General features: G+C 35.3%; 4 protein-coding genes across 4 annotated transcripts; 1 reads left to right on the forward strand and 3 right to left on the reverse strand.

Moving 5' to 3' along the window:
* Nucleotides 1-188: 188 nt before the first annotated feature.
* Nucleotides 189-1,758, reverse strand: HELRODRAFT_172564 (hypothetical protein; the record flags this gene model as incomplete). The annotated part of the gene is made up of 3 exons (XM_009019235.1): nucleotides 189-515; nucleotides 1,055-1,108; nucleotides 1,615-1,758. 3 exons carry the CDS (start codon nucleotides 1,756-1,758, stop codon nucleotides 189-191), a joined length of 525 nt encoding a protein of 174 aa, XP_009017483.1.
* Nucleotides 1,759-3,759: 2,001 nt separating this feature from the next.
* On the reverse strand, nucleotides 3,760-4,374 carry HELRODRAFT_172565 (hypothetical protein; the record flags this gene model as incomplete). The annotated part of the gene is made up of 1 exon (XM_009019236.1): nucleotides 3,760-4,374. One exon carries the CDS (start codon nucleotides 4,372-4,374, stop codon nucleotides 3,760-3,762), a length of 615 nt encoding a protein of 204 aa, XP_009017484.1.
* A 2,882-nt stretch (nucleotides 4,375-7,256) lies between these two features.
* Nucleotides 7,257-19,361, forward strand: HELRODRAFT_191750 (hypothetical protein; the record flags this gene model as incomplete). Its single annotated transcript, XM_009019237.1, has 9 exons — nucleotides 7,257-7,387; nucleotides 8,513-8,674; nucleotides 8,951-13,361; nucleotides 13,642-14,550; nucleotides 15,387-15,439; nucleotides 16,977-17,066; nucleotides 17,404-18,288; nucleotides 18,861-19,014; nucleotides 19,242-19,361. The coding sequence occupies 9 exons, from the start codon at nucleotides 7,257-7,259 to the stop codon at nucleotides 19,359-19,361; spliced, it is 6,915 nt and encodes a 2,304-aa protein (XP_009017485.1).
* A 3,163-nt stretch (nucleotides 19,362-22,524) lies between these two features.
* On the reverse strand, nucleotides 22,525-23,265 carry HELRODRAFT_172567 (hypothetical protein; the record flags this gene model as incomplete). Its single annotated transcript, XM_009019238.1, has 1 exon — nucleotides 22,525-23,265. One exon carries the CDS (start codon nucleotides 23,263-23,265, stop codon nucleotides 22,525-22,527), a length of 741 nt encoding a protein of 246 aa, XP_009017486.1.
* Between the last annotated feature and the right edge of the window lie 2,408 nt (nucleotides 23,266-25,673).

Consider the following 25,673-nt stretch of genomic DNA (forward strand, 5'->3'; position numbering starts at 1 on the left):
AAATAAAATGTTTGAAGGAAAAAAAATCGTTTTGTTTATAAACATATTTTCAGTAATATATTACTGAAAATAGTTTCAAATTTTAATCTGCAGAAGTGCCTTGAGCTTGTATTAAAAACAGTCAGTAATCCGTTCGGCGTCGAATCTTTTCGTGAAGTAATTTTTACGAGGTATATCGCGCGGTTGGTCTACGCGTTGATTAGCGCCCTCAGGAATATGATCACGATGATTGAGGCTGCTCCCCAAGCAATGACCAGTTTGAAGGGGGCCGAGAGGAGGGTGTCTGTTATGAGGAGTGCCACGTAGGTGCCCACTGCGATGAAGAGGACAAGGGCCGTTGTCCCGTACGGCACCTCCCGTATGTGGTTCACCTGTGTGTTGTTTAATGCCTCCCTCAATGAAAGGTATGCTTTGAGATGAATCGGGATTTCTATTGGTGGTGTAGGAGCTGGAACTTTTTGCTGGTCGGCTGGTTGTTTGGTTTCTTTTTGGACCGGCTTCTTACGTTGCTTTATCTGTTCAATGTGTGTATTTTGTGCAAATGGTAATCAAATACTTTGAAATTTAACAAGTTTTGGAGTTATGTTTTTACATCGCTTTACCGGTTTCTAACCAAGGACCGTTTTCCGTTCGAAGGTTAAAAAATTACATGATACTGATGTGGCCATCTACCCTCGGTTGGAACAGTAAATTTTACTGCGATTTATTTTAAGATGCGCTCATAAGAGCGTCGATACAATTTATCAATGCATATGAGGTGGTGTTTGAAGCAGCAAGTCGTTACCTCACACGGCATATTAATAGTTTTCTGTTATATATATGTTGGTAATAGACCATAATTTTTACAATATTCTATAAATTCTACCGAATGTTTGTGTAGAACATTCGGTAGAATTTATAAAATATTGTTATATATATATATATATATAGTTGGAGTCAAGAGTTAACAACATCACCATTTGGGTACCCGCTTGCTTTATTTATTTATTGTACCTTCCATTCAATCATCCATCCATTCATTTTTTTAATTTATTTATAATATGACGTAACTAACAAGTGGGTCGACGGTGTCAGGGTATTCGTAATCTGCCGAAGCAGGCCTTGTTTTCTAAAATTTATCAACAAAACTAATTTAATTAATTATATAATTGATTGATTAACTTTAATAATATAATTTAAAGTAATTATTTTATTATATAACTAACTAATATATATATATATTATATAACTAATTTTTAAGTGAATAATTTTATTTACATTATAAATAAAAACTCTCATTGATTTCTATTATTTTTTATTCATGGCTATTTTTTTGGCCTAGCGCTTAAGGTTGCCTGTTGCTGTTTCGCAGAGCGTGCAGTTACCGGGTTCGAATACGACAGAGATCTCCGTCTATCATATGCTTCGTGTGTGATGCCTCGTTTAGCACGTATTCAATCGCGCACATACGCACACACATACGCACGCACACATACACAAATATATAACATCGTTATTAACCCCATAAAAAACGGTATTAATAGTTGTAATGGTTGTTGTTGCTGCTTCTGTTGTTGTTGCTGTTGTTGTTGTTGTTGAAGTTGTGCTGGTATGTACACTGGTCTCAGTGAAAACATTATTATTATTAATGGTAGCGGCAGCAGTTGCGACAGCAGTGGCATCCATCGAAACAGCATTAGTTGCTGATATTATGGCTATGAATGATACAATGATGATGGCATGGATTAACAAGCTGTGGACAGAGGTAGTAGATCTCATCTCCAAAAGACAGCTGCTAAGTAGGCTGAATCTTAAGGCACATACTATTTAGAGTGCGAAGTTTTCGTGTAATACGGTTTAATTAACCTCAATGTTTAATTTACCGGTTTAATTAACGATTTAATTATTCATAATAGGTATCTTTAATTAGCGATTAATTAACCGTGTAGTTAATCATTCCTAATTAACATCTCTACATATGTGTATAAAGTTTGTTTATTAATTACAATAGCAGTGTCATTTATAATTTTAAACAAGGTTATGTACTCTATTCACAAATTTAATTGTTTACCGAAAACGTCACATGCTGTGAACAAATTATCTACTATGCTCACTTGAACAAGTTTCATTTAATATTTTTTAGCTCCTTTTCAAACCTTTTTTTTAAATGTTTACTAAAAATGTTAATTTGATTTCCTAAGGTTACAGACACGCGTGAGCTCACTCGTCTGTCCTTATAATTACAATGATATTTCTGCCGCTGCCAAAAATATTCCTGTCATCAGCGAAACAAATGTAACTGAACAAGTCTCTGACAAATCATTAACAAAAGTCGTGACCTGCAATATGGATCCTGTATGCTGCTATCCTAACCCTACGCGATGTTGAAGAATTTTTTGTAGAATTCTTTCCTCCTCAGTATACAAACTGTTTTTTGATAACTAAAAGATAACTCTGGAAGCACGCTTACACCATACTGGTCCAATTGATTCAACAAGATATCGTGATCGATACGCTTTTGCCAAAATTTGATAAATTTTGGCATATTTTAATGACGTAGTGTTCTTGTTCAGCAGCTTCTACTTTTTTTTAGGAATAAATTAAACAGCGGTCAATTCAATGGACAGAGCATCTTATACTGTCTCAATTGGAACAATTGGAAATTTCAGGCACCGTAGAAATCCACCAAAAAGACGAGAGATTAACAAGACGTTCCAAGGTAGGAGCTGTCGAATGAATTGTTGATATCATTATATTTTACTTTTATATTCCAATAACGATTTCGTTACTGAAATGATTTCATTTCGACTAGCATAAGAACAAAAAAAAAGAATTTGCGATTTTCGTTATGCAGGTACCAGTTAGAATTTGTTTCGAAGGAGTTTGCAACATTTGATGCTAATTCGACGAAATAATCTTTAAAGTAGTTTTTGTGTTTTATCAACTGGTTGGCTGATTGTTTACTTTTAAATGAGTAGAATTTTTTAATTTTTACATCTGTTTTTCACTTCATTTATAATTGACCGTGTTTTTTGTTTTTGTGTTTGTTACGTTCTATTGAATCGTGATAATTGTTTGGATTTGTTAGTTAATTGCTGCACAGAAGACCTTCTCGCGAACAGTTTATACTAAGGTTTAGAGATGGGCACATTGACTCTTCTGTTTGAGCCCATTATCCTACATATGTTATGTTATGTTAATATCTGTTACTTGATGCACATCCTCAATATTGCTTCGGTGGATTGGAAAGGTTTTAGATTTTTTTTAGTAAGGTTGAGTTCAGGTATATTCAAACTTTATTCTAAGATTCTATAAAGTAATAATTTTTTAGAAATGTCGTTGAAACTAATTTTTATCAATAAATACCAAAAAAAATATTTAAAATATTTAATACATGTTTAGAAAGGAGTCTATTGAGAGTAGAAGTAAATTGAAAATGAAGTAAAAAATAACAACTTTGAACTTGATATGGGGAGTTTGCTGAAAATAGGATATGCCGACCCGAGTTAAACATTATGAGAATAAAAATTGTGTAGAGACACGTGTATTGTATGTGTTCATTAATTTGTTTGTTTATAATATTTTTTATCGAATTAAACTAATAGAAATATTTTATTTAAAAACATTTGTAACATTAAAAATCAGCAAAAGCTTGTGATAAAAAATAAAAACTGATCGAATGTGAATGAAAGTTACAAGCAAATCAAATGAACATCTAAGAACCCGCTACAAATAAACCACTATCACAACCACTGCAGAGAACATTTAACTCAATTTTCTCTAATACACCCAGTAGACGATCAAATAAATAGCCAACCCCAAGCCCACAAGTGCCAAGATGAATCTGCAGGTCTTGCTTAGGGCAAATAAAGAGCACAAGAGACACAAAGTTACACCTACAATACCGACGGAGCAGCAGATTGATACTAAATAATTTTTAACAATCCTTACGTAACTAAACGCCATATCATCTGCCATTTGTTTCACTTGTTGTACTACTTCTGCTTCTTTCTGTTTGACTATTTCCTTTGTTTTTATGGTCTCCATGAGGTTTTTGAACGTAAGAATATTAGCTACCTTGTTTACCGCTTGTTGAACGCTTGAATCATTGGCAAGGAGAAGACTTGTCTGATTAGCTAATTTGTTTAGCGCTGTTTGAACGATTGAATTGTTAGTAAGGTAAAGACTTGTCTGATTTATGATGTTTCGGATGCGGCGAACTATTACTTGAGTTTTTCTCGTTTTCATTTTGTTGTCTTTGTTGTTACCCTGTTTTTTGTTAGTTTCAATGTTACCATTGTCGGTTTTATTCTTGCCGATGTTAATTTGGCTGCTGGTATTGAAGTTGTTCATACTGCTACGGTTGAGTGGGATTTTGTTGTCAGATGAAAACATTTTGAGAATTAATAATTTGGATGGTTTTTTGGAGATTGTTGAAAAATTCGTTGAGATGGTGGTTGCTGTGGATGTTGCAATGTTTGTCTTGAATGAACTTGATGCTGCTGCAAATAGTATCATTATCGATGCCTTATTTCGACGATCATCAATCATATAGTTAGTAACGACAGTACTCCTACCACGACGATGATGATGATGGAAATAATGACGAAGACCGGTCAACAACGGATTTGAGATTCCGTATACATTTGTATTGGGTTGAAAAGCATTGGTAGATTTCATTGTGATTAGCATCACCATTATTACTGCATTCGACGTTACAACCCATTTGATCTGAACCAGCATGTCCAATAATTATATTTCAAAATTATTCAACTTATTGTCTGACTGGATTACAATTTTCTAATTAATTTGGTAAACAATTTGAAGAAAAAAATGTTTACTTCGTCAAGGATAACACTATTTGTTTGCATTGTTTATCTACAACCACACCGCCATATTTTCGTCATGAAAGAAATTCAATATCATTGTTTACCAACTCGAGAATAAATTTAAGGCTTTACAAGCACAACACGCACACACATATAAACTTAAATAAAAATATACACGCACAATATAATAGTTTGTCTAATCACATATGTAAATATATATACACAATTTTCATATATTTTTTTAATTATTTTTTTTTATAATAGACTTCAGTAACAGATTGAACTTAGTAAAACTGATAAAATGTTAAGATAAGAGTTAAAAAATTAGACTAAAATTTTATGAACTAATTAACATAACAAAACAAAAATTGTAGTGGCTCAATGACTAATCATCTGTACAGAGTCACTCCAGTTAGAATCCTAATTTGGCCACTTCGTTTTTTAATATGCTTGTCGATTCTGCTGACACTGTATTGTTATTTAAGCTGTTCCGGTGATTAACAACTCCGTTGCTGAAGAAGTTATATTTCATTGGCCCAGTTTTTTTCTTCGGAAAGCTTTAGTCTATGACCGCTTGTATATTTGTTATCAGACAATTTATGAAATCTCATAGCCGATAAATCTTTTTCGTCCGTAATAAGCTTGTGAGGTTGTTGGTTGTTGTTGTTAGGACATATTTGTCAAGTCTTTCTTCGTATTGCAAATGTCGTAGGCCTGTTATCAATTTTGTAGCCCTTCATTGAACCTTCTCAAGAATTTTTTTGTTATTTTCGAGATAGGGACACAAAAACTGTAGGTACGCAGTTGTCTAAATGTGGTCTTACTAAGGATTTGCATAACCTTGTTATAACAGTTTGTTCCCTGTACGAAATCGTTTTTTCAATAGTTCCTAGCAATTAATAGACTTTTTTAGCAACTTCTTGGCACTGTCTTGATGGCTTACAATATTGGGTAATAAAAACACAGGTCACGTTTTTCCGTAGTTGACTCAAGTTTATTCCCACATATTGTCAGTTAAGCTAGCTGGTTTTTCTGCCGAGGTGCATGCACACTTTTCAACATTGAAGTGTGTCGGCCAGTCTACCGACCACTGAAATAATTTTACCAATTCCTTTTATAACGTGGCCACATCGTTAGCATTATTTACTACAGCACCCAGATTTGTACCATCAGCAAACTTGGATGAACTAGAAGCTATTCCACTGTCGATATCATTTATGTACGGTATAAACAGTAGTGGTCCCAGTATTTATCCTTGGGGTACGCCACTAGTTACATTTTTCCAATTTGAGAAGTGTTCCCGTATGATCACTTTTTGTCGCCTATCGAATAACCACTTTGTGGTCCACTTGAGTCTCTTTACCTTTAATTCCGCAGGTTTCCAACTTCTGTGCCAATCTCTTAGGGAAAACTTTGTTAAACGCTTTCGAAAAGTCAAGATAAATTGCGGAATAAACTGATAGATGTGCTGGGTTTTGGAGCAGTCAGAGCAACTCCTTTTTAGTCAGGCCATTCTCCGGTGTTTCAAAAATAAAAATTGGTTCAGTAAATAAAAAAATTACATGGTTATAAAATAACGCGAGTTGACATGATATAAGTATATGATTCCCATCTCACATAGACACATGGACTCGTTTACTTTCTGGTAAACGTTGTGTTTCTAACTAAAATTTAATGGAGTTTCAACGATTTACGATTACATGCAAAATAAATGCCTATCCATACCTCATATGTAGCTAATTAAACGCTTATAATGTTTGAAAGCCATGAAATCCTAATAACACGATGGTAGTCTAAACAAACTGGAAGCATTCGAGATGCATTGTTATAGAAAGTTGCTGGAAATCAGTTGGAGACAAAAGATAAGAAACGATGCCATAAGAAAACAACTTGGAAGACAAAAAACTGTGTATGAAAGTGTCAAGGAAAGAAAGCTGGGTATCTTTGGGCACATCTGCAGAATGACAGACGACAGACTGATCAAAAAAGTACTGATGAGAAAGAGGGCTGGAAGAAAAAAGTTGGAAGACCTGTGAGGAAGTGGATGGATGATATCACGGAATGGACGGGGGTTGGAACATTGGGCTCAATGAAGATGGCGAGGGAAAGAAAAGGATTTTGGAGAGATAGAAAAATACCATCGGCCTCAACGGTCCCTTAAGGGATTACAGAGGATCATTGAATGAATGAATGAATGAAATCCTGATGAATCCATTTAAAAATGTACCCTTCTCAAGTTTCCTTTTGCAGTTAAGCATTTTACCAACCCGCGATTCTTTTAAAATGCGCGCACCAATCAAACTGTCGATTGAATTTTTCAAATCGTTTATTTTATATTTACCAATGATTTTTACCCTCCTTGGGGTTATAAGTTATGTCTGAATTATTTTTATTTACGGAGTAATATTTTTTTATTAACTTTCGCGCAATTTCTAAATTGTTTGCGTTATGTTTTTCTTAAAATTCGAGGATGGATGTGCGTGTGAGAGACTTTTGGTGGAAGAAGGGTTTGACTGGCTCTCTGAACTTCAGGAGCAGGCGAAACTTAACAAAAACAGGAAAAAAATGAACAGTAACAAGTTAGCGTTGAATTTTGTTCTTATTTCTCGCACTTCTAACCGCCCCAGCAATTTTTCAAACGTTACTTACCAAGTCAAGCAAGCCCTTATTAATTTATTTACTAATTGGAAGATTATTATTAGTAATTTAGTATTAATTACTTTTAAAATTCAAAAAATGAATTACAATTATGGACCATCATATTCAAATTCAGTCAAGACTCAACCGTCAAATCAATGAAATATAATAAATGAAATATTGAAATGAAAAAAAATTAAAAATCATTTTCATTTTAAATTTTAAAAGAGAATTTGAGTTTCCATCAACGAATTTACTGATCAATTGGTGTAGTTGTAGACTAAGACATGTTTGTCTCTTGTTTGTAGGTAATATAATATAATATAGTGGTAGTATGTAATATAAATCCTAAATAAATGACTAAATGTGAATGCCATTCTCATTAGATTTATTTTAAAAAGAAAGGTTAAGCTAGAACTAGAAGAGACACATAGGTTAGTACATTAGGCGTTTTCATCATGTTCATCAAATTGTGCCTCTACTCTACTTTATTGATTCCTTGTATGTTTTTTAAACTGAATACAATCTTCAACCTCGTTAAATTATAACCTTTTTATGTGTTTTCATTATCAATAAATATAACTCATAACACTTTTACGTGTTTTCATTATCAATAAATGAATAGTTTTCATTATTAATAATTCCTCTGTTTCTGAATTTATTGGTAGGAAGAATTCCAAATGCCCGTTGTTGTATATTTGTCATCAGATGTCATTGTTCTATGAGTTGATATATATATATATATATATATATATATATATATATATATATATATATATATATATATATATATATATATAATAAATTTAAATATGTATTTAATGTATATAAATATGTATATTTGCAATATGTATTTACACAACCTTGATATTATTATTGAGTGTATTTGATTAATACAATTTTATAAATTTGAAAACAGCATTCAATTTATTTCCATTTATTCAAAGAAAATTCATTGAATTATTTCAAGTCATGGTCCAACAGCATTCAATTTATTTCAGTTTATTTAAAGAACGATTATTAAAATTATTTCAAATCTCAGTCGAACATAATTTTAATTTGTAAAGGGGTTGTCAGATCCCTAAAACACCGACTCAGCAGAGGAAGCAAAAAAGAGTCATCGTCAAAAGGAGATCACCTCTCTTTCGGCCGTCAATAGAAGCTCCGAAGTTTAGAGATACCAGTCGAGTGACATTTGCCGAGGGTCGTCCCGGCGATGATGCTGGATGGTCAGATGGGCAATTTTATTTCTTTGTTTTATTTTATTTATTATCTTCTGAGGTTTTTTTTTCTTTGTTTAATAAGGTTTAAAAATATAAGGTTTAAAAATATTTCCTTAATTTCATTTATCTGATTTTATTTCGTTATTTGCTCTTTATTGTAAAAGCTAGATTATTATTATTATTATTATAAAAACGTGCATCAGACAGGAACATCAGACACATAACGAACAATCAAAACAAACAAACACTTCACTGCATTTTAAATCTTCCGCAAGGTTGAAGGGAGTTGAATCAGGTGTGGAACCGCACCAACGAGAAGCAAAGACCCTTAAAAAAGTTCACCTGCTATGGGAACCCCAAAGACCAAACTCAATCGACCACCGCCACTGCATCAGTGGCCACTACGCCAGGCTTCATAACTCTACAGAGAGGCTGTGAGGAGGATTTTGAAGTGTCTATTGAGAAGAAGAAGAAGAAGAAGAAGAAGAAGAGAAGCGTAAAAAAGTTGGAAACGCGAAGGTCAAAGTTGAGATTAAATTATTCCTCATCCACGCTCAATGACTCAGCTGCTGATAGTTCAGTTTTGAATGGAAGCAGCAGGCAATTAAGACCTAGGAGGAAGATAACCTACCTTGATGATTCTTTACCATTGAACAGCACAGCTGTGAACAGCAGAAAGACATCTCAGGGGATAACTAAAACTTCTAGGGGAGCAACTCGAAGCACTCGTGTCTTAAGCATTTCTCAATCTACTATCAACAGTGATGGCCACAACGAGGATGGCAACGACGACACTGTCAACAATACAAACATCGGCAGCAATGACTGCTGCGACAGCTACGACATCAACGACGCCACCATTAATTGCGACAACAAGGGTGATGATGTCAACAACGACGATGACGGCAATGACGTATCAGTAGCCACACCAGATTGCTCCGCTGTCAGATCGAGATTGGACAGAAAGGCCAAACTTAATCACATCCTAAATAGCAAAAATAACCACAGCAACAATAACACTAACAACAATAATGGGAATAATGGCAAACGTGTTAATGGTAATGAGAATAATGTGAGTAAAAAAACATACAGTGGGGATTGTACGATGGCGAATGATGGTGACGACGAAGATGCCGATGCAGATGATGGGGGCGCTCATGTCGAGAGGAGAGCGAGAAATAGCAAGAGTAGAAAGGTTAACAAACCTGTTTGTAGCGCTACTAATATTAAGGGCTCCATTGGAAGTAAAATGACTGCTGCCACAATAGCTACTGCTACCTCCATAGCTACTGCTGCTTCTACTACTACTACTGCTACTGCTACCACCATAGCTACTGCTGCTTCTACTACTACTACTACTACTGAAGCAGCAACAGCAGCTGCTGCTACTACTGCTAAGAATAATATAAACAACAAGAAAACTATTAAAAGTGGTAGGAGGATAGCCAGTGGTACCGGCGTGCAAACAAACGCGTATGAGGAAATTGTGGAGAAGACAAAATTTCTTTCTGTCTGCTTGGGCAGAAAGGTCGATGATGCTTGCAATAAAAATAGTAATAACAACAACAACAACAATAATAATAAAAATAATAATAACGTTAATAATAACTGCAATGACGATGATTGTAACACAGCGGATGATGAAGAGCTAGAACAGAGCAGAGCCCATTTCAAGGAGTTGACGAAGGAGCTTGATAGGACGATAGAATGCTATAGTAATAATAATAGTAATAATGATAATGATGATGATAATGATGACGGTGACGTCACCTTGAATGTCAGCAGTTGCGATACGTCGGTGGTGATGGCGAGGTGTCGGGATCGAATTCGCCAGCTAGAAAGGCTGCTGGAGGAGGAGAGGGAGAGAGTAAGGATGCTGGAGAGAAAGAAGGCCGAGAAGAGGAGGAGGAATGAGGATAATAATAATAACAATAACATCATTAATAATAAAAGTAATAATAAAAGTAATAATAATAACATCATTAATAATAAAAGTAATAATAATAACATCATTAATAATAAAAGTAATAATAATAACATCATTAATAATAAAAGTAATAATAATAATGATAATAACATCAATAATAATAAAGGTAATAATAATAATAATAACATCATTAATAATAAAAGTAATAATAATAATGATAATAACATCAATAATAATAAAGGTAATAATAATAATAATAACATCATTAATAATAAAAGTAATAATAATAATGAAAATAGCATCATTAATAATAAAGGTAATAGTAATAATAATAAAAATAAAAAAGGTTGTAGAGGTAATGATGAGAATGTTATTGAAGTTACAGGTAGTAATAATGATGATGGCAGTGGTAACCAGGATGAAGTTGATGTCAGGGCTAGTAACAATGTGAACGGTTATTACGTTAATGGTAATGAAAGTTGTAAAGAATTAGATAACAATAACAGCAACAATGGTGATGGTCTTTCTAGCAACGATGTTATTATCAGCAGCGAAATTCTTAGTGTGATAAACAACTATGGCATTAACAATATCAGTAGCAACAACCACAACAACTTTAGTAGTGACCACATCAGCGACAACAACCACAACAACATCAGTAGCAACAACCACAACAACTTTAGTAGTAACCACATCAGCGACAACAACCACAACAACATCAGTAGCAACAACCACAACAACATCAGTAGCAACAACCACAACAACGTTGGTAGTTGCCACATCAGCAATAACAACATCAGTAACAACTGCAACAGCAACAACAACAACAGCAACAACAACAACTTCAGCAGCAACAACAACCAAACCGACATTAGTGGCAACCACAACAACATCACTAAGAATAACAGCAGCAGTGGGAAGAGAGAAAGTTTTGGGGGGGATTTGTTTGGTGAGGAGTGCATGAAGATTGTTGAGTCCATCATGAAACTGAATGTTAATTTATATCACGATGATGGTGGCGGTAATAATGGTGCTACAACTTCTGAGGTTATAACCGCTACTGCATTAGCTACTGCAACAGTCACTTCTATTACTACATCCATTAATTTTACTGCTGCTACACAGGCTGTGTCTACAACATCCACAGCTGATGATATTTTTACAACTAATATGGCAGACAATTTTATGGATATTGAGGCTACCGCTGCTACTAAAGTTGCTGCTACCACAAGTTCCTCCGCCACTACTAAGACTACCAAAGCCAAATCGAAAAAGAAAAAAGCACCAAAGGGGAGGAAATTGAACTGCAACTCAACCACCACTTCAGTCAAATCATCTTTATCGTCGGTGTCGTTGTCATCATCATCGTCATCATCATTGCTACCACCGCATTCATCATTATCAGCATCATCGTTGCCGCCACTACGGCCGTCGACATCAGAATCTCCTGTGTCACTGGCAAGGCTGAAGAGTTCCATGGAGTGTTTGGAGAAGAGGCTGTGGAGTAATGCTAACATGAGACCTCTCTTGCAGGCTCTCTCTTCCACTACTACCACCACTGCTACTGCCGCTACTACAGCTACTACTTCTGCTACCACAGTTACCACTGCTGCTGCTACTACTGCTGCTACTGCCGTTGCCACAACTTTGGCTGTCGCGAATAAAAATGTCATTAATAATAACGACAACAACAGCGGTGACGAGAATGATGATGGTGGTAAGACTGGTGATATCGACAGTGGTAAAAATACTCACAGCAAATTCAGAACTGGAAGCTACCTGGCAGCTCTCGAGGATAGCAGGAGTTTGACATTCTGCGACGATGACGAAAACAATGGTGATAGAAATGAAGTAATCACCACTCACCATCTGACAGTTGTTACTGCTGCTGCTGCTGTCGCTGCTTCTACCACTTCTACTGCTACTGCTGTTACTACTACTACTAATGCTACTACCTATACTGCTAATACTATTTCTTATGTTGATAACATTGTAAGTGTAAAATATCCATCTAACGATTCTATTGCAAATTCAGCCTTTCTGTCGTCATCTCTGTCGTCATCATCTGCAATGACGTCATTATTAACGGTGACGTCATCATTAACATCATCAACAATAAGTTCAACGTCGCTTCCAAGCGTATCGTCAACAACAATATCAACGGCATCATTGAAGTTAGCAACAACAACATCATCTAAGTTATCAACAAAAGCATTAACAACGACAACAACAACAGTAACGAAACCTAAGTTAAGATCCTCCACAAGGTTGCAGCAATTGGCAAGCATGTCTACCACACCTGTCCCCACCACAGCAAGAATTACTGCCGGCAGTGATAAAACAATAAATACTACTACATCTGATGACAATACAGCCTCCGTTACATTTTGCACCGCCAGTACTACAGCTGCTACTGACGTTACTGAAACTGTTGAAGCAACAAGCGTCGCTGCAACAAGCGGCACTGCAACAAGCGTCGCTGCAACAAGCGGCACTGCAACAAGCGTCGCTGCAACAAGCTGCACTGCAACTGCTGCTGCTACCTCCATCTTAGACATAACCGGCATGAGATCGATATACAGGACAGGTGTTAAAAAGAGGATGAATGAGAGTGCTAGCTGCAGTAGATCTACTAAAAATGTCGCACTAGCAACAACTGTAACGTCAGTTGCAACAGCAACATCAACAAAAACACAAACAGCCACAAGCTTAGTAACTAAAGCTGCAACGAGTAATTCAACTCGATCACCGTTGTTGCTGTCCAAGGTCAACCAATACTTTCCCGCCATCTATGCATATTCCCCACCGCAGATGGATGCAACATTGCCCTCATCCTCCTCATCATCATTCTCCTCCTCATCATCGTCATCATCACAAACAATGACGTCATCAAAGATAACGTTCTCATCGTCGACATTTTTGTCATCATCATCGTCATCAGCAATAACTTTATCATCGATATCATCACCAGTGCCACACCCAACCTTATCATCATCATCATCTCAAGCACTGACTTCATCTAAATTAACATTCCCATCATCATCAGCATCATCATCATCATTTCCCACCGCACGTGGTTACAACGAGGCTGGTGGTGGTTGGTGGTGTGGGTGGTGGGGTTGCCAGGGGTCTTCCACGCATTATCAACAATACAATGACACGTGACAGTAACACCGAGTGTAACGCAAAAATATTTTGCAGCACCACACAGCTGACCAACGACCACTGTTCCTTAGCTGGCCATGCTGACATGCTGTCTGCCCAACGTAATGGAGGGGGAATCATGCATCTGTCACTGCCACCAAAAACATCAACTGCGACCACCACATCTGCTTCTACTGCTACCACTGACACTACGACTAGAACCGCCTCAAAAGCCACACTACCTACACTGTTGTCAACATTCTCTACAGCTCCCTATGAATCGACTCGTGGTTTTTTCATCAACGATGGATTGAGTGTCACCAAGAGTATCAGTGATAGTAATGTGGCTATGACTGCTACTAGAAACGTTGCTGCTGCTACTGCTGCTGCTACGACTACAACCACTGCCACTTCTACTGCTGCTATTCATATCAAGAATATTAACAATTTCAATAGCTCCGATGCCTGTTCCGTCATTAACAAAGCCACCCTCCTTAAATCTTCTCACAACGATGGAATGTCCAATTTGCCACCATCACTGCAGTCTCCATCATTCTTGTTGCCACCACCACTTCCACCACCATCGTCGTCGTCAATGAGTACGTCACCGTCATCATCATTATCATCATCGTTCGTTACGTCATCATCATCGTTGTTGTCATCACTTCTCACGTCCTCTTCATCGTCAAGTGTTTATTACTCGGCCAAGAATCAGTCCAACTACTCGTCGAGGCACTTTGTGAACTTGGCTTCGTCCAATGACCATTCGTGTCCACGAAGCCTCATTCTTACACCAGCCAATCATAGGCGAGTTATTATTTGTATGTGTCGTGGGTGGATGAATGTGTGTGTGTGTGTCTTCTCTCTCTCTCTCTCTCTCTCTCTCTCTCTCTCTCTCTCTCTCTCTCTCTCTCTCTCTCTCTCTCTCTTTCTCTCTCTCTCTCTCTCTGCTCGGCGGCACGCGTGCGTTGTGTGTCAGTGTAAGTTAGTAATCATTTTGTGTTGGCACCCATGTCGTCTTCTGACTTTGCCATTTCCTATTGTTTTACTTCAATGATTAGATGATGAATGAATGAGTGAATGAACAAAGAAGGGGCTGAATGAATGGGCGGATGAATGATAAGTAGATAAATATTTTTTTTAAACATTTGTGGTCTCAAATCATATATGAACTTATAACGGTAAATAAATAGCTGTATGGTAAATATTTCACCTTATTGCAATTGATTGACCAATCAATTGATCAATTGATTGCTTGATTGATTGATTGATTGCTTGATTGATTGATTGATTGCTTGATTGATTGATTTTATTGATTGATTGATTGATTGATCGATTGATTGATTGATTGATTGATTGATTGATTGATTGATTGATTGATTGATTGATTGATTGATTGATTGATTGATTGATTGATTGATTGATTGATTGATTGATTGATTGATTGATCGATTGATCGATTGATCGATTGATTGATCGATTGATCGATTGATTGATTGATTGATTGAGATGCTTACAATTACAATTACTACCATTCTCTAAGAAGTACCATTAGAGTGATTAATAACAACAATAATAATCATAATAATAATTATAATAATAACAATAATAATGATAACAAATAGTAATTATAATAATCATCATCAGGAGTCAAAATGGATTTGCTATGGTCAAGTCAACACTGAGTCCCTCAGTTACATGTAAACTCAACTTTGATTGCAACAACAACAACTACAACAACAACAGCAACAACTACAACAACAACTACAACAGCAACAACATTGATGACGACAATTTTATCAACAATATCAACAACATCATCAAAAGCAGCAACAACACCACCATCAACAAAACCACCACCTCCATCACCACCAACAACTCCACCGAAAGCAGCAACAACACCATCATCAACAAAACCACCAACTTCACCACCAACAATTCCACCAAAAGTGGCAACAACAACAAAACCACGAGAAGTAACGACGTTAACTATGGTGATAATGATGGTGATGATGATGATGATGGTAACGGTGATGACAACAACGATGAAGATGCAGATGATTATAAGGAGACTGGTTATTTCAATGGTAAACATAACGAGAAGGTAGGTTAGGTTGGTTGATTGATTGATTGATTGATCGTTTGATTGATTGATTATCTGATTGGCTGATTAATTGGTTGGTTGGTTGATTGATTGATTGATTGATTGATTGATTGATTGATTGATTGATTGATTGATTGATTGATTGATTGATTGATTGATTGATTGATTGATTGATTGATTGATTGATTGATTGATTGATTGATTGATTGATTGATTGATTGATTGATTGATTGATTGATTGATTAAGTAATTAGTTAATTGCTAATTGAGAGAAAATGTGTTTGTATACTTCTGCTTAAGTTTGATCATTGTTGTTTTCTCATTGTAGAACATTTTTAGTTAATAAACTATTATGAGTTTTTTTCTGTTTATTTTGTATCTTTGAAGAAAACAAACAGTGAACAATGTATATGTATGTACGTATGTATTTTTCATTGCTCAGTCTTTTACGTCATGTATATATATATATATATATATATATATATATATTTCTTTTTTATAATTTGTCATCTACTATCATAACTTAGAATAGTGTTTTATATATATTTATAAAATTTATATATATATTTGTGTAACTATGCAATGTGTCTTGCAAAAATTTGGTCATTTTAGTTTTCTCATCGAAATATTTTTGACAATTTTTAGTTAAGGCACTATTACAAGTATCTTTCTGTTTACTGTTTGTGTCTTTGAAGAAATAAATAAATAAATAAAAAGTATTTTGGTTGGTAGGCTGGTTGATTGGTTGGTTCTTTGATTGCTCTAATTAACTCTCAGCAGGTCAGTCCAATGAAATCATTTTTCAAGAATTTGAAGGGATCATTCAAAAAATCATCTACTCACTCATCAACAACGACATCATCAACAACAACAACATCATCATCATCTACAACAACATCATCATCTACAACAATATCATCATCATCATCTACAACAACATCGTCATCATCTACAACGACAACAGCATCATCATCTACAACAGCATTATTTTCATCAACAACAACAACATCATCAACAACATCATCATCATCATTATCATCATCAGCAGTATCTCATAAACACATCCAACCTCAGCCCGCATCATCACCATTCAAATCCTCGTCACATTCATCACCGATTTCGAAATTGAAAAGTAAGTTCGCTTTTAAATCAAAGAAGCAGCAGCAGCAGCAGCAAGCAAGCGATGATGTCGAGGTGTCGGGTTCAATTCCTCTATCGAACAGGTCCATACATTCATTTGTTCCTTGGTAGATCCCTAATATTCATTGCACGATGCAAATATTATTTATGATTAATTGATGTCATTGGTTTCAACGGTTAACGTTTTGTGGACTTTAAACAAGTTTTTATCTTCTAAACTAATGATGATGACGACGATGATGATGACGATGATGACGACGATGATGATGATAGCATCAATGATAATGATGATGATGATGACGACGACGATGAAGTTATCATCTAGTTATTTATTCACCATGAGAGTGTCTGCCTGAACGACGGATCACACACACACACACACGACATGGAACTTCATATCAAACAAACAAATGCTCACAGGAACTGCTGCAAGTCACCCTGCAAGGCGTTCAACGTCGAAGACGATATTGGGTACATCGATGATGAAATTATGGAAAGCCCAGCGAAGAATGATTTCAACGACATCAACAAAACCAAAAGTAATGATAACAACGATAATAATAATATCAATAATATTAACAAAATTGATAACGATAATAGCGATGTTAAGAGGAATCAGAATCTCACAAATGATTACAACGATAAAACTTTGAACGTGAAAGGAGATGAAGATGATGATGACGACGACGGAGATGAAAGTGATGACGTAGAAGAAGAAGGGAAGAAGAGTAACAGGGGGAAGTCTAAGAGGAAGCCTAACAAAAAGCCGGTGGGCAAGAATGGTAAGAAGAAAAAGGTGAGAACCAGTAACTACAGGAGATCTTGCGATAAGGTAGTCGCTACGCCACGTAGCCACAACATTAAGATGGATTTGGAGGAAAAATTAATCGTCTGCAACGTCAACAACGACATCAGTGGCAACAGAAGCGGCAGCAGTAGCAACCACAAAAGGAAGTCGGATGTTTTTGAGGAGGACGACAACGAGTCCTGCAAGAAATTTCCCGCTACAAAGTTTAGAAAAGTCACCCTTGATGATATCGTGGCTGCAAACGTTGACGACGACGCTGGCCACATTTATGAAGATGTTGAAGTCGTCTCAGCTACCACAGGGATGACCACTACTACGGCTACTTATGCTGCTACTTCTACTGTCGCTACTTCTACTGCTGCTAACACAATCTCACAAGGGGAACATTCAAAAGAGTTGCCACTACCACCAGGACCCCACAAGCCTCCCACAACTGCGGAGAGCTTCGTTGGCAGGATGGTTAAGAAGCACGAAAAGATGACGCAGATGCAGAAGGGGTTATTATTATTATTGTTGTTGTTGTTGTTATTGTTATTGTTATTATTACTGTTGAAACGTTGATGCGGCTTCTGCATGTAAGGTATTCTTAGGTTGTTTGATGTCGTTTAGAACTGCTTGGTGGCAATGTACATTTCCCCACCTGCCCCCACCATCGTCACTGCATATAATTCATTTTATTGATTCAATAATTAGAATAAGTGTGAGTGTTTTTGTGAGGTAATCGTCGCTGGCAGATGAATTATTATCATCCACAATAAACTCTGCTACTTTGTTTTTACATTCTGTTTGCAGTTAAACTTCGTTTGAATAAATAATTTGATAATGATTGAATTGAAAGCAGGGCTCCGAGGTTGGACACTCCCGTGAAACCTTCAACCTCAAACATCGTCTCCAGCATGTCGACCAAACTGAAGCAGTTCTTCACAAAGAACACCAAACAGCAGCAACAGCAACAAACTCTTTCAACGAAATCTTCATCAACGGTATCATTGTTGTCTGCCTCAACGAAAACCACCACAACTGCGACCATCGTTAAGGTGCCCACCTATCAGAACCTCAAAACAACCAGTAAGAAGGCTGCTGTTACCGTCCTTGGCTTCTCTAGTTCTATTGGTGCTAGTGCTGGGTCTTCTGTCCCGGCCAGTGCTGGTGGCGCTAGTTCAACTGCAAAGAGATTCAACACTGTCAGGTTGAAGATCGCGGGGCTGCACAAATCTGATAAGGTATTTCTACTGCTGGTTGCTTGCTGCTTGTTGAATGTTGCTTGTTGAATGTTGCTTGTTGAATGTTGCTTGTTGAGTGTTGAATGTTGCTTGTTGTGTGTTTCTTTGTTGCTTGTTGCATGTTGAGTGTTGCTTGTTTTTGTGGTGTTGGTGTTTTATCTGCTGGTTGTTATGCAGAAGAGGATGGTCACATGTTGGATGTGCTGAGGAATTTCTGCACGAACCAGAACAACATGGACTCTCTTATTATTTTGTGTGGCCGTGGAACTTTCGAACCGGAAATGCCCTGTTGCATCTTCTCCCTCATTGGGCACTCCAATTGGAGGAGGCAAGAGGAGGAGGGATGACGTCATGCATCTATTAAAATTGATGCAGGAAGACCACTGCTTCCAGATCAACTTTCATATTTAGCCACTTCCTGTGTATATAATTCCAAAAGAGTGTGACATTATTTTTACATTTATATAGCGCCTATTAAAAAGTTTACGGGGGTTTTCTTACGTACCCACTCGTGCTGGCCAACTCTACCTTCAGTAGCAGGTTGGAAAATCCTCTTAATTATACGTACCTACTCATCATACTTGCGGATTCAAGTCGACACACCATTGTGTCTATGTCTATGTCTAAATTAGTAGTCAGTGTTTGTTTGTATGCACGTACATGTATTGTAGATTGTGGTGTATAATTGGTCGGTAGGTGATGGTGAGTAATTGGAATATTTGAAATACGACAGACTCAACAGAAATCTCCATCGGACGCTGACGACGGATGCCAGGTTGGTTGCGTCACTTCATCTTTTTTTCCACTCTCTCCGACTTCTTTATCTCATTACTAATTAACTAATTAACTAATTGATTGATTGATTGACTGACTGATTGATTGATTGATTGATTGACTGATTGGTTGATTGATTGGCTGATTGGTTGATTGATTGGTTGATTGATCGGTTGGTTGACTTATTAATTCAATCGATTCATTCATTAATTCATTGTAATTTTTGTATTAGTCCATCTCTTAATTGTTTGGTTAATTTGCCTGCTGGCTGGTAGGCTGGTTGGTTGATTGATTTTTTTGAATTGAATTGAATTGAAATGAATTTTATTTGGCAAAAAAGCGCAGGAGATCAAGATACCAACGTATGTTCTGACCACCTTAACTAAAATTGTGTCTCTATAGATAAGATGTAGTGATAAACAAAAATATTTGAAAATGAACAGTTGCAAACAAAAAATGAATAGAATATTTCATTAAAATTAAATGAACTGAGGGTTTTAGAAAAGTAGTTAAATAAGCAAAAATAGTTATCTCTATCTATTACATGAGTACGTGAAATGTGCTTAATATGAGCTAACCATGATAAATTAGAAGAAATGATAACACCTAAAAATTTGGTAGAGTCTACTCTCTTAACTGTTTGTTCATTGAGCAAAACAATAGGGAAAACAATATCGGTTCTAATCTTTGGACCAAACAAAACAAAACATGTTTTATCCAGGTTAATACGCAGGTTATTAGAAACAACCCAATTATAAATAAGCTTCAACTCATTATTAATAACGGAGACTAAAAAATTGAGGTCAGAATGAGAGTATAATAGAGTAGTATCATCAGCAAACAGAATGAATTTTAGAATACTTGATGAGTTGATAAAGTCATTAATAAAGATATTAAAGAGCAATGGACCAAGGATTGAACCTTGAGGAACACCGGAATTAATTGGCGATAATGAGGACTTAGAATCATTAATAGACACATATTGGGAACGGTCGTGTAAATAAGAACAAAACCAATCATAAGGCAGACCACGAATTCCATAAGAAAACAATTTATATAGCAAAATCTTATGATCTAAAGAATCAAAAGCCTTGCACAGGTCAATAAAAACGCCAATTGAATATTTTTTAGATTCGAGAGCAAGAGAGATAAAATTCACAACATCAATTATTGCAAATTCAGTCGATAATTTATCCCTAAAACCATACTGATTTAAACAAATTACATCACGGAAATAAAAAAATTTATTAAGACGGTTAAGAACAATTTTTTCAATTAACTTTGATAAACTAGAAAGCACAGAAATTGGTCGATAATTTGTTATAGAATGCCGGTCTCCAGATTTAAATAAAGGTAAAATTTTAGAAAATTTAAGGCAATTAGGAAAAACACCTTTGTTAAATGACATGTTAATCAATTGGACCAAGGGTAATAAAATACTATGAATAATTTTTTTAAGCATAAAATTAGATATGAGATCATCACCACAGCTGTGAGTATTCCCAAAGTTATTCACAACGTCAATAATTTCATTTGGAAGACACTCAAACAAAACAAATGAATCATTAACACCATAGCTGACATACTTTTTATAGTCAAAATTATTAACATCGCTATTATCAATAGTGTTCATTGAAGAAAAATAGATGTTAAAATGGTTACATAATTGTGTATCATCCGTGATAAAATGACCATCAATCATAATAATAAGTGGTGCGACCTAAACATGATTTTAGCATTTTCCAGCTACAAAATAAAATGATAGCATCTCTAATAACACCAGTAAACAAATCAAATGCCAAATTAACATCATGACAATTCAAAACAGAAAACCAATCATAGTTGAAAAGGTAGGTATTTAACAAATCAATATTAAAACTAGAATAATTAATTGATACAATAGAAGGTTTAGGTAAATTAAGACAAGGAATGACAAACGACGAAAAAATAGGAAAATGGTCAGAAAGAGATGATATAATGACACCAGACCTATGCCCGGTGATATTATTAGTGAAGATATTGTCAAGTAATGATTTATTAGTAGATGAGACACGTGTAGCAAGAGATATAAGTGAAAAAAAACCGAACGAATTTAACAAGTTTATAAATTGAGTTGGAATGTGTCTATAATCGTCATCAAATAAATTAATATTAAAATCACCAATGATATATATATTTGTAAACACATTAAAGTTAACTGATAGAAGTAGGGTTGATAAATCGTTTAAAAACAAATTTACATCAGAGCTAGGAGGACGATACAAAATAATAACCAAATAATTTATATTGACATTTACAAATATTTCAACCATCATACATTCAAACGTTGATCTATGGAATGAACAATTATCACATACCGCATACTTTAAACCAACTCTGACAAATAAGCCCACACTCCCACCGACGGTACCAGTACGATTCTTACAAACGAAATTAAAGTTAGGCAAATTGACAAGATTAAAATTAGTTTCATTCAGCTACGTTTCGCTAACAGCTATCAGATCAAATTTATCACCACACTCATCAATTAAAATATTAAATTCAGTGAATTTATTTAATAAACTTCTACAATTAACATGCATAATACAAAAATTATGAACGCCAATGAAAGAGTTAACATTCTCCGGCATCATTTGAGAACAAATATTTGAATATTCATTAAGGACGTTGTGATCAGGATCAACATCTTCGAGCAGACCATGAGATGAAGAGTTATCCACAATGTTGAGGTTGAGGTTATTGTTTGTTGTCGCCATAGTTAACGTTTGGTGATTTCATCTCGATGACAGGATTCGTGTTGATGTCGCCAAAGTTGGTGTCTGATGATTTTTGGGCATTACTGAGAGTCACGTTGAATGATTTTTTAGCAATCTTATCTTCAGCAGTTCTTGGAATGTTTGTCGCTGAATAGTCCCACTCACGAAGGAAAGCGTATTTGGGCCAAATGTCAGGACTTGTCAGTTTTGATGATTCGTCGACTGGCAGGTTGATTTTGAATGCCGTGGATTCTAAAAGGTTGTTTTGTGCGACGCCAATAACTTCAGGGTTACGTTTACGTAGAACTGGGTAACAGTGAATGAAGTCAATGTTTTTGGAACGGAGATGATTTTCGATTGTTTCTTTATTACATGGGCCAACGTTGCCCACGTAAAATGTTCTCTTCTTAACAATAATTTTAGAGGCTTTTAAGGCACAATTAGTGCCCGTGCCATACATTTTTAACGGTTTCTTAGATATAATATTGCTGTTAGAAGCTTGGTGAACTTGAGGAAAAACGTGTAACTTTCTTTTTTTCTTGGCTTTTTCGACAGGTTGAAATCCTTCGTCATCGTTGGATTCACTCACAGGGTTATTACTATATAATATTTTATTATTATTAATAAGATTAGAAGTTGAATTACTACATCTATCAGCCCACGAATTAGTATTAAGATTTTTACTTGCTGTTTTGATTTCAGTAACGACAGCAGCAGACATTTCAGATAGCTTTGTTGTTGAAGTGGTTGTTGTAAACGCTTTAATTTTATCATGTTGAGTTAGAAACAATATCGCGTATATTATTTAACAAGCAGGTGTTATTAGTGTTCAATGCTTCTGTTATGGTCGTATGTTGTGCACTAAACATGGCTTCAATTTCATGTTTAATTTAATCAAAATTAAAATTCAACCAATTAGTAATATTAGGAATTCTGGCTAGATTAACGCATGAATAAATTGAACACTTATCAATAAAACCCTCCAACCTCAAAATCTTTAGCAATTCCAAACATTCAAAAATTTTCTCTTTCTTAACTACTCCACGAAATTTAAACTTTTCTAATGACTCTGACTGGAAACTGTTGTTTTTCAGCAGTTCTAAATCACTTTTTAAGATTCTTATTGCAGCAGTGACTTCGTCAACATGGTAGAAATCAACAACATTCAAAATAAAAGTTTCGTTATCGAAATTATTCCAGTTATTAGTTAAAAAACACAAGAATTCACTAGACACGACCGTTCGGTTCGCCATTTTTTAATTGTTTGGTGATATACTGATTGATTTTTAAACTTTTTGATTGATTGATCGTTTATGTAATTAGTTAATTAGTATTTTGGTTGGTAGGCGTTGGTTCTAACAATTAATTTTAATAAATAGATAAATAATGAACTGACCATTTTTTGCTGGTTCATTCAATTTAATCAATCAATATATCCGACCAAACATTATTGCAAATAAATCAATCAACCATTTGGTAGATCAATCAATAAATCAGCCATCAATATAGTAAATCAATCAACCGTATAGTAAATCAATCAATCAATCAACCATTCAGTCAATCAATCAATCAACCATATTGTAAACTAATCAACAATCAATCAATCAGTTAACCGTATAGTTAATAATTCAATCAATCATGCAATCAGATATATAGTAAATTAGTAAATCAATCAATCAACAATCATTCAATCAACCATATAGTAAATCAATCAATCAACCATATAGTAAATCAACCAATCAACTATTTTGTAAATCAATCAATCAATCTTTTATTAAATCAATCAATCAACCAACCATATAGTAGATCAATCAACAATCACAATCAAACAATCAACTTTATATCTAATCAATCAATCATTCAACCTTATATTAAATCAATCATTCAGTCAACCTTATATCAAATCAATCAATCAACCGACTAGTAAATCAATCAACCTTATATTAAATCAATCAGTCAACCTTATAGTAAATTAATCAATCATTCAATTAATCAGAGAACGTATTCAATCACTCAATCAACCAGGCAGGCACGTCAGTGGCAGGCAAGACAGCTGACAGCAACACTAACTCCAGTTCAACTACTTCTGCTACTTCACAACATATCAAGGTCTGTTCTTTGTAGTGGTGTTGGTGATGGTGGTAATGATGATGATGATGATGCTGTTGAGGATGATGTTGGTGATGATTATGATGATGATGATGATGATGTTGTTAGTGATGATGGTAATTATGATGATGATGATGATAGTTATGATTACGATGATGATGCTGGTGATGATGGTAATAATGATGATGTTTGCTATGATGACGATGATGATGATGTTAGTTATGATGATGATGATGGTTGTTATGATGATAGTGATAATCATGACGATTATTTTAGGATGATTATGATTATAATTGTGGTAATGATGAAGATGATGTTGGTTGTGGTTATGGTGATGAAGAAAAAGAAGGAAGAAGATGATGATGATGGTAATAGGGATGATGCAATGATGAAGACGATTAGGTTGATGATAATGATGATTATGACGAAACAGGAAAAGCAGATGATGAAGGAGATGGAACTGGAGTTGAAGGCGAGAAAAGCCGAGGAAGCTGAACTGAGAAAAGTGGAACAGAACCTGAAAAAATCAGAAGATGCTAAGAGGTGGTTGTTGTAACAATATTATTATTATTACAATATGAAATGTAGTTACACTTTCTCTCCGAATATATTTTTTCAATTTCAATAATACGGAATGTTTTTTAAATAATAGTGTTTTTTTTTCATTTTGTACTAAAAAAAAACGTTCTTCACTCAGAAAAAAAATTTGAAAGGAAACAAATTTTTTTTTGCAAAGTTTCTTCGCATTTATAAACGTGCTCTTAGATAACATTTAGGCTGCCAATGGCAGGTTTTTGGCCCGAACTCCAGCTCAAACTCGGAGTAACTTTTTCTCTAACACTATTATTTCCTATTATTAACATTCTAAAACTATTATCAGCACTCGTTTTCGAGATATCGCAAAAAATGCAAAAGTCTTAGTAAATGCGTATTGATTATATCCTTCTTCAAGTCTAGTTGTCGCACCAAACACAAAGGTTTGATGTTCCATTTTTTCATTGTAAATCAAAAAATTTCCAA

Source organism: Helobdella robusta (assembly GCF_000326865.2).
Source record: "Helobdella robusta unplaced genomic scaffold HELROscaffold_24, whole genome shotgun sequence".
Taxonomy (NCBI): Eukaryota; Metazoa; Annelida; class Clitellata; order Rhynchobdellida; family Glossiphoniidae; genus Helobdella; species Helobdella robusta.